At 44.1% G+C, this 10,309-nt stretch overlaps 1 protein-coding gene across 1 annotated transcript; it reads left to right on the forward strand.

The window, feature by feature from the left end:
- Window positions 1-1,530: 1,530 nt before the first annotated feature.
- LOC109762260 (uncharacterized) lies at window positions 1,531-2,934 on the forward strand. Its single transcript, XM_020321086.1, has one exon. The coding sequence runs from the start codon at window positions 1,531-1,533 to the stop codon at window positions 2,932-2,934; it is 1,404 nt and encodes a 467-aa protein (XP_020176675.1).
- Window positions 2,935-10,309: the final 7,375 nt, after the last annotated feature.

Below are 10,309 nucleotides of genomic sequence, written 5' to 3' on the forward strand. Positions count from 1 at the left end.
TGTGAACTTGTAATACAAGTATGTTGATTGGGGATTTGGTTAACCCTGACAGTACTTCCATCAGGTTGCAGTCTAGCAGATATGTACCACTTGCAAGGCTTCACACTACCATCAAATCATCTGCACCTCGCATAAAACTTCTTTCTATCAGTCCAAACAGTCTTGGCATCAAACTCATGTTTCACTGCATAAGTCTTGAAACACATCCTAAACTCCTTCATGCTTGGGAACAACTTGCCTACTTCAATGACAGGGTTTTCTTTGTCATGCACATGCACCAGCTCATCATCATGTGCATCATCTACTTCATCCGCAGCTTGTTCCATCAACTGTCCATCTACTTCTTTATCAGCATTAGCAGGCAAACTAGATTCGCCCCTCTCCTGCTTATCTCTGTCATCGACTGGAATGCCAAAAAGTTTGGCCATCTCAATGTCAGGCATTGGTGCAATGACCAAATCAGTAGGCTTATCTAATTCAACTACATTCCAATCAACAGTTGCTGCAGTTTCAGTTTCAGTTCCAGTCACCTGTCCCTCTTCGGCTATTACTGTAAGTTCAATACACATGGGAATCAATGGCCTCTGTGTAGCCCAATCATCATCTACCATCTGCGCAGCCAATTGTGATGGCACATATCCAACCTTTGAAAAAAGTTCAGATCAACGAGCTCAGCAAAAAAATTAGCCCGTTTGCTTGTCCAGCCGTTTTACCGATCGATTTCTTCAACAATCTGTTCACCATCTTCTATTCTCACATACTCTCATTTCCAATCATCAAACCGCAACAGTGGTACTTCTTGCTCTGGACCCCAAACAATATTCTCCCCAATTTTTTCCACCCATTTCTTCACTGCCGTCTCTCCCATGTTCTGTAGAACTTGTGGATCAATCTTTGTAAACTCAACTTCCCATTTAACAATTGTGTCTCTCTCAATGTTCTGTATGCTACCATCAACTAATTTTGCCTTTGATGGAAAGAAATTGACTATCAGTTCGAAGGTCCGAGCGGCAGCATCCCCTCTGTCAGTGGCGGACAGTGTGAGCCCGTGAGAAAGAGCAGACGAGGCCACCCCCTAATTGCATGCAAAATTGGATCGGAGAGAGGCGCATTACCTATTCGAAGTTGAATCTGGCGGCTCCATCTCAGTATGCCCACGGACTCCCCTCAGAACCTATCGATTCCGCAAGCGAAAACAGAGGAAACGAGCTGAGATCTACGGGCCCGAGAGAGGAACGGGAGGGCGACTAGGGTTTGAATTCACTCACCATTTTTTTATGATGAAGGCTCCGCTGCCGTTGAGAACGAGGGCTCCGCCGCCGCCACAGAGAACGCAAGATCCGCCGCCCCCGGAGAAGAAGGGGGGCAGAGTGGCGGGCCCGGCACGGTCGGGCGGCAGGGCACGGTCAGCTGTTTTGAGGAACAATTAAGTTGGACCCACATGTCCTAACATAAACGGGCGGGCTTGGTTGACGACCAATGTAACCACATTTAATACCCCATGTGGCCCTGGGTTATTTACACACTCAAATGTGTCGCACCACAGCCATTCGCTCGAACAACGTCGAACTCTTGCCAATTCACCTTAAAAACGTCGCACAGGAGCTGTTGGCCTTCAAGAAATTGGTCCATTGCATTGACGCTGCTTGTCACTGCCGGTTTCCCAGGGTCCATTCAGAGAAGAAACCGTGTGTTGATGGCGAATCACACCAGCATTCCCCAACGTCGATGCCTGCGGCGGTATCCAAGGTGCTCGAAGACGACGACCTCCTCAGGGAGATTATTGTCCGTGTCGGCTTCCCCACCACCCTCGTACGTGCTTCCCTCGTCTGCAAGCGCTGGTACCACCACAGCTCTGACCGCCGGTTCCTCCGCCGCTTCCGCGAGCGGCACCCGCCCCGCCTCCTTGGCTTTTGCCATGTCCCCGAAGATGAGTGTTCACAGTCGTCCTATCCACGCTTCGTCCCGATTTCGCCTCAGCCCCCAGAGCTCGCTGCCGTGGTCAGCCGCGTGGCGAGCTACAGCTTTGGCGTCGACGGCGACGAATGGATCAGGGAGAGCCGGCGCGGCAGTGTCTTGACCGGACGCTATGAAGGATTATTATGGAGACATCGAGTGCACCACCCACTGTGCTCTGGGAGAGACATGGACATCCTCCCACCACTCCCAAGCGTCCGGAGCTCCAGGTACCACATGTTCAGTACAATCCTCTCCAAAGAAGATGGCGCCGGCGGCTTGTCCTACATGTACATGTTGGTGGAGGGGGTTGATGAGAATAAAGTTTTTAGGGTGCGCGTGTATATGTTGCAACACGGTGTCTGGTGCATGCATACCTCATCTATCACACATATCCCTCTTCCGCTGTTGCCACGGAAAGTTGTGCTTGTTGACGATAAAATCTATATAGCTGACAAGTTCAGTGACGACATTATTGTCTTGGATTTGCCAGCCTCAAGTTTCTCCAAAATTTCGGTCCCACCGGGAGTGCAGTGTCACCATTATACCACCATCTTGTCACGAGCCGATGATGCATCCGGTGTATATCTCACCCATGTTCATGTCAAGGAGCTTCAGCTTTGTATCTGGCTCCACAAGGGGCACAACTGGTTGCTGGTCGATACCATTTGTTTGCGTCAGATGTGGGCTAATTTGAGGATGCTAGATCATACGGTTGAGGATGAGGATGTTGATTTTCACTTCTTAAGCCACGTGGGGGATAATGCTGAGTTTGTGTTCTTGGAAATGTCTAATTGCACACTCCATCTGGACGTCACGAGCAGGACACTGCGTAAAGTGGATGGGACGCCGTTAAAGAATGGACATTTCGTTGATGTCCATCCCTTTATGATGATTTGGCCACCCAAATTCCCTCTGCTGAAGGATGCTACTGCAAGGTTTGCTATTTGGCCTTCATATGATCACAATACTAGTTAAGTGACATTAGATAATGCTTGCCTTAAGATGTCTTGAAATCACTTGTGTACTCGGGTAATACTACTTGCTTATTGCTACCTACAAAAGTATAAAACATGTGTGAGAGCTGAACGTGTGTAGCCTTGTTATCACGTTGACCACTGTACTTCATTGTCCTAAAATATAATCACAACCCAATCAATCCTGTAATTTTAGTTTCCCATTTCTTTAATCGTTGTGTAATTTTCTACTCCCTACCTTTATACTGTGAACCTCAAGCTTACGAGATTTGTTTTTGCTGAACTTATGTATGTGACTGTCTTTTCTGATACTTATGCACTAGTATGTTAGTACTTTTTTTTTCTGTCTGATTATTGTTCAGTGGATTCTTTTTCTTAAACACAATTGGATTGCACATTTTACATGGCAGGTATGTTTGAGTTTATGCATGAACTGTGATCTTTTTTTTCCTGTTGCAATACAAGTGGCCATTCCAAGCTAACAGCGGGTAGTTTGCGCTTGTGTGTCAGACATTTCTCCTTGTATGATCAGGTTTTTGTTATACTGAAATGGAAATATGTTGGTCTGCAATATAAGGACATTTAAGCTGTATTGAGCTTTTGATAAAGAAAATCTATGTTGCTGGACCAAGTTCATTCTTTTGATTTCTGAATGCATGTAGCATTTGAATGATAAATGATAATAAAATAAAATGTTATGATGCTGAATAACCTCTAGTCTATCCTGACCCTTCCTCTGTTTCCTTCAACCAGGAACGACATGTGAAGGAGGATATCAGGAAGCTTTTGGATGGTCAGCTACAATGGTGTCGTCAAGGAAGAGCAGGGAGCCGCATTTCCTTAGTAGCAGTTCGAACAGTCTTTATTATAACTCGTAGTGGATTAGTTATGATGGTATGTAGCTCGAGCAGGTACTCCTATCCCTATGGTACCATGACTATTTGCAACGAGATATTGGTTTCATGAAGACGACTCCCTGTATGCATGTTTACTATTTATGCTGACTGATTCACTTGCATCGTCGCGGTCTTGTGGTTCCACCGCTTGCTCTGCTTGTCAATGTGCTATTTGCAGGAAGGTGTAGTAGCTTACTAGTAGGAGTTTTTTTTAGCATAATAGCTACTCCCTCCGTTCCACAATACATGCCTTTCATTTGTCAAAATATAGATGTATCTAGACATGTTTTAGTATATAGGTATATCCATTTTTGAACAAATGAAAGTCAAGTATTTTGGAACGGAGGGAGTAGTTTTCATCCGTTGAAAGTTCTCGGTCAACGGTGTTGATGTTCTCGGTCATCAGGTCAGGACTGTGCCAAACTAATGCCTTTTGTGGAAGTGGGATTTTTGACTCTGCAAGTGCCCAGCTGAACAAACAATCATTCTCCCTGCGACCAATCGAGATTGTTATCTGGTTTTGTTTTGTTCTGCCCAGCACAACAGACGAGCTGGATCGGTGCTTGATATCCTGATGGTACAACTGAAGAAGCATGCCACCCTTCAGACGCCATGAGCTTAGAAAATGGCAGGAATCTTTGGCACCTGCAAGCTACTGGTATTACTTGTTTTCCGATGTGCTGTAATTGCTACACTATGAACAGAGTAGATATCCAGTGACTCTGAGGTGTGCTAACATTAGAGTCTCTTTTGTGCATATTCGTTTGTTTTGTGCTAACATGAGAAACCCGGGTACACTGATGAACACACGATGTGATGGGACAAACTCACCAACAACTGCAGAGCAGCCGTTCCTTCACCTGGGGAAAAAGCAAAAGCGTCAATCCGTTAGTAACCTGACAGTGGTGGTAGGCACTACCGCACTAGTGACATATACAGCTTTCAAATTACGGATGTTTATAACAATAAAATAAAAAATGCTAGACTTACAGATGGCTTCTACAGAATTTGCGTACGGACTCATTTCCTCATAAATCATCTATCCCCTGATTTCCTGTTGTGGCCCTCCTTTTTCTTTGATTTCCTATCACATCTTGATAGCTCATCCCGTAACTTGACTCCCGTGAAAATTGTCCATAGGTGTAGCGTATGGACTGGTGGGCGTCAGCTCCGTCGCGCACTGGTGCATCGGTGGGAAGTGCCGTCGTTAGGAAGAGCGAGGCCTATAATTCGTTCGTGTGGCTTATCTCTCAACGAGAGGGAACATGATGATAACATGTGAAAGAGTAAAAAAAAAAGAGGAATAACGAATGATTCTTTATCTGTATCTACTTGCAAAAAGACCCGTGTGTTGCAACTGGAGAAAAAATAAATCATAATCTCCAATGATAATGATCACATTTGGCTGCATCACCGAGATACACTACCACTCTCAATTTCGTGAAATCATGAATATTTTTTTATACTCGTCCACTTATTTGAAATCGTGAACAACTTTCAAATTCGCGAACACTTTTACAAAATTTCAAACATTTTCTAAAATCAAGAACATTTTTGAATTCAGGAACAGTTTATACTATTTGCATTTTTTAAATTGTGAACATTTTTTAAACAAGATTCTTAAATTGGCAAACATTCCTAGAATCAACGAACTTTTTTTTTGGAAATTGGTGGAACAACTTTTGAAATTCACAAACATTTTTTTGATTGAACGGACATTTTTTTGATTGAACAAACATTTTCTTGATTTAACAATTTTTTTAGAAAAAATTGTGAACATTTTTTTAACAATTTTCTTTAATTGGCAAATATTTCTATAATCGACGAACATTTTTTTGGAAATTGGTGGAACCATTTTTGTAATTCACAAACATTTTTTGATTTAACAACAATTATCTTGATTTAACGAACATTTTTTAATGCATGATCATTTTCTGAATCAGCGAACATTTAATGAATAAATAAACTATTTTGTAAGTCAAGAACATTTTTTTAGGATATTTTTACATTCATGAATATTTTTTGAATTGGCAAAACTTTATTCAATTTCATTAACATTTTAACACACAAAAATTTAAAAATGCATGAACCTCTTTTGATTTCCCGAACATTTGTTTTCAAAACTGCGAACATTTTTCTAAAAAATCGCGAACATTTTTCTAATCCACAAATTTTATAAAAAAATCGCGAACTTTTCTGAAGTCCCAAATTACTTAAAGTAGAAAAAACAAAAATGGAAAAAGAAAAAAAGTACAAAAAGCAAAATTTCAAAAACAGGCCACCCAGACATCAGCCGGCCCAAACGGGAGCGTTGTGTCGTCTCCTAGCGTGCAGAGCGCAGTATAGGAGGTCCCTGCTGCATGAGCCGGCCCAGGCGGGGTATTCCCCTGTGTGAAATGTTTTTTTACTTAGTGGCATAAATGAGTAATATTTTACAACTTTGGGAAAAACTACTGTGACGTACCGCAAAAAGCACTTATGACTTAGGCATAATCATAAGTGCTTCTTGGGGTACATCACATTACTTGCCCCAAAGTTGTAAAATATACCCACCGATGCCACCTATAAATGACAAAAGAAGTTTCACACAGGGAATCCCCGCCTAGGCCGGCCCATGCAGTAGACCGCCTCTACTACGCTCTGCGCGCTAAGAGAAAACGCAACGCGCCCGTTTGGCCCAGCCCATGTGCGGGCGGCCCGTTTTCAATTTTCATTTTTTTTCATTTTCATTTTTTATTTTCTATTTTCATTTTTTTCTCTTTTAAATAATTTGGTACTTAAAAAGTTCCGAAAATTTAAAAAATGAGAATTTTTAAATAAAATTTTCAATAAATCATAAATTGTATGTGGGTTCAAAAAATGTACGTAATTGTTTAAAAATTGTTCGTATATTAAAAAATGTTCGCAAATTTGAAAACAAATGTTTGGGAAATAAAGATGTTCATGATTTTAAAAAAGTTCATGTATTAAAAAATGTTAACGAAACTGAAAAAAATATTCGCCCAAAATGTTATCAGTGATGCAGCAAAATGTTGTCATGGCCATTGATGATTATGATTTTTTTTCTCCCGTTGCAACACATGGGCCTTTTTGCTAGTAATATCTTATTGATTGAAGACAGGGGTTTATATACCCTAGTGCAAAGTCGGTTCGCTAGGGCAAAGAACTTGTCCCCTCCAAACTCCACTGGCGAGCTCGTGGATTCGTCCCATATGTACGCCACTCTGGAGGCCGGCGGCGGAGGGATTTCCAGTGCCATGGATATGGCTCATACTCCTGTTATGAAAATATAAGACATTTTTTATACAAAGGAGTAGTTTAGTTTATAGTCCACGCACAGGCAACTCTCAGGACGAATGACGCTGCTTCATCCTCCATCTGGTCTTATGAGATGCGATCCTCCTTGATTTTGTCTGTCGAGATGGAGTTATGGTGCAAATTCCCATCGTCTCCCTGAGATGACGTGGTTTCATGCCTTACGTACACGATGGGCGAGATGTGGTGTCAGGCCTTTATGACCGCTTCGGCAGCAACGATTGCAGCTCTAATGTGTTGGTCCTTGGGCACGTGCATGAGGACTTTTCTGATGCTATCGACAAGGTAAAACCAGCTACTATAGGGGAGAGGCGATTACAGCGCGTCGACGACTCATTCTGATTCGCTGGTTGAGAAACTTTAATCTATCTTTTTGTATGCTTAGAGTGTCTTATATTTCAGGTGAACTTTAATAAGAGAATGGTTAATAATACAGCGAATTGTTGGCTACAAGATGTTGTCATATCATTTATAGCCAACACATATAATCTCGTATAACAAGGTTAGCTATATGGTTGTCTATAAGATTAGTACTTTTTCTCATCTACTTTCTATCTTTTTCTTCACATTTATTGCATTTGTCTAGAGCATGCATATAGCTAGGCTCTTACATAAGAGCCCTCTCTCCTTATTTTTCATGTTTCTCTCCTCCACATATGCAAAATTACCATGTCAGCGGGTTATAAGGGCATCACCAAGGCGGACCTTCAAACCGCCCGCATCCGTCCGACCGCTGAAGCCATCCAACGCGGGCCTGTATCGGTCCGCGGAGTGGTCCGGACGCGATTTCTCCCGCAAACCGGAGACAAAAGTGGGGGAGGTTTGCGGGAGTCCAAACTGATCCCCCGGCGTCATCTGCCGCATTCATGCCGCTGTAGAGCGCGCCGCTCCGCATTGAAGCCAGCTCAAGGCGGACGCGACCTCTCACTTCCTCCACCATTGAAGCGGCGGACACCCAGCTGAACACGCCTCCTCGCCGCATTCATACGCCTCCATTAACCCTGCGTGGAAGCCAAGAAACCTACTCTAACCACACGTCCGCTAATGAGCGGGCCGACATTAAACGCAACGCCGACCGAGCTCCTCCAGTCTGCCCTCTATTTAAACGAGGCCAGACGCCGGACAAGAACCACACCCTTCCGCCGCTCCCCCCATCTCCTCCTTACCATTCTTTCAATGGCTTCCGAAGAGCAGTTCTCCAACATACAAGCCGGCTGGGTGGCCCGCCGAGACGGCTGGATACGAGCGAGGCAGCTCCCTGCTCCACCTCTCGCGCCTAACCCCGACGGAGCAAGTTGCCGCCCCAAGCCGTCGCGTGGTTCAACAACTCGCCGCTCCAGGCCCACCAGATGAGGAGTGGCGAGTTGCTCCATGCCGGCACGGTGGGGAATACGGCAGCACGGGCATCATCGCTGTCGTCTACAAACGCCGCGCCATATCGCGCGCGCCCGTGCCTATGACCGCCCCATGTAGGCAGAGACAGAAGCTGGGTGCACGGAGAGCGACAAGTCGATGGCCAGCGCTCCGCGTCCGCCGCCATCATCAAGGAGAATTGAACACGGGAGTCCGCCACCACTTGGGTTCCATGAAGGCCACTGCATAGGCGACGGCGGCGTACACAGCCGGTGTCTTGCCCGGTTCTTCTCTTGCGAGGACCTTCATCGATCCCACATAGGCTCCACGGAAGCAGGTGATACGTCTCCAACGTATCTATAATTTTTGATTGTTCCATGCTATTATATTATCTGTTTTGGTTGTTTAATGGGCTTTACTATATCTTTTATATTATTTTTGGGACTAACCTATTAACCGAAGGCCCAGTGCAAATTGCTATTTTTTTTACCTATTTCGGTGTTTCGCAGAAAAGGAATATCAAACGGAATCCAAACGGAACGAAACCTTCGCGAGGATCTTTTTTGGAACAAACGCAATCCAGGGACTTGGAGTGGACGTCAAGGAAACAACGAGGCGGCCGCGAGGTAGGAGGGCGCGCCCCCACCCTCATGGGCCCCTCGCAGCTCCACCGACCTACTTCTTTCGCCTATATATACTCTTATACCCTGAAAATATCCAGGGGAGCCACGAAACACTTTTTCCACCGCCGCAACCTTTTGTACCCGTGAGATCCCATCTTGGGGCCTTTTCTGGTGCTCCGCCGGAGGGGGAATCGATCACGGAGGGCTTCTACATCAACACCATAGCCTCTCCGATGATGTGTGAGTAGTTTACCACAGACCTTCGGGTCCATAGTTATTAGCTAGATGGCTTCTTCTCTCTCTTTGGATCTCAATACAAAGTTCTCCTAGATTCTCTTGGAGATCTATTCGATGTAATTCTTTTTGCGGTGTGTTTGTCGAGATCCGATGAATTGTGGATTTATGATCAAGATTATCTATTGTCGAGATCCGATGAATTGTGGATTTATGATCAAGATTATCTATGAACAATATTTGATTCTTCTCTGAATTCTTATATGCATGATTTAATATCTTTGCAAGTCTCTTCGAATTATCAATTTGGTTTGGCCTACTAGATTGATCTTTCTTGCAATGGGAGAAGTGCTTAGCTTTGTGTTCAATCTTGCGGTGTCCTTTCCCAGTGACAGCAGGGGCAGCAAGGCACGTATTGTATTGTTGCCATAGAGGATAAAAAGATGGGGTTTATATCATATTGCTTGAGTTTATCCCTCTACATCATGTCATCTTGCCTAATGCGTTAATCTGTTCTTATGAACTTAATACTCTAGATGCATGCTGGATAGCGGTCGATGTGTGGAGTAATAGTAGTAGATGCAGAATCGTTTCGGTCTACTTGACACGGACGTGATGCCTATGTTCATGATCATGCCTAGATATTCTCATAACTATGCGCTTTTCTATCAATTGCTCGACAGTAATTTGTTCACCCACCGTAATATATGCTATCTTGAGAGAAGCCTCTAGTGAAACCTGTTAAGGCATGTTTCTCTTTAAGTTGTTTTGGTGATTGATGACAACATCTTTGCGGACTAATCATGTGCGTTGAGTATTTCAGAGATTCATCCTTTGGCATGAGATGATTCTCTCCCCTCGGAGTTTGAAGCGAAGACGGTGTAGCCCTTTCGATTCAGTTTTGGTGGAATTGTGTCGTAGGAATCTCCGTACTATCAAGAGGGGATCCGCATTG

Source organism: Aegilops tauschii, chromosome 1 (genome assembly GCF_002575655.3).
Source record: "Aegilops tauschii subsp. strangulata cultivar AL8/78 chromosome 1, Aet v6.0, whole genome shotgun sequence".
NCBI lineage: Eukaryota > Viridiplantae > Streptophyta > Magnoliopsida > Poales > Poaceae > Aegilops > Aegilops tauschii.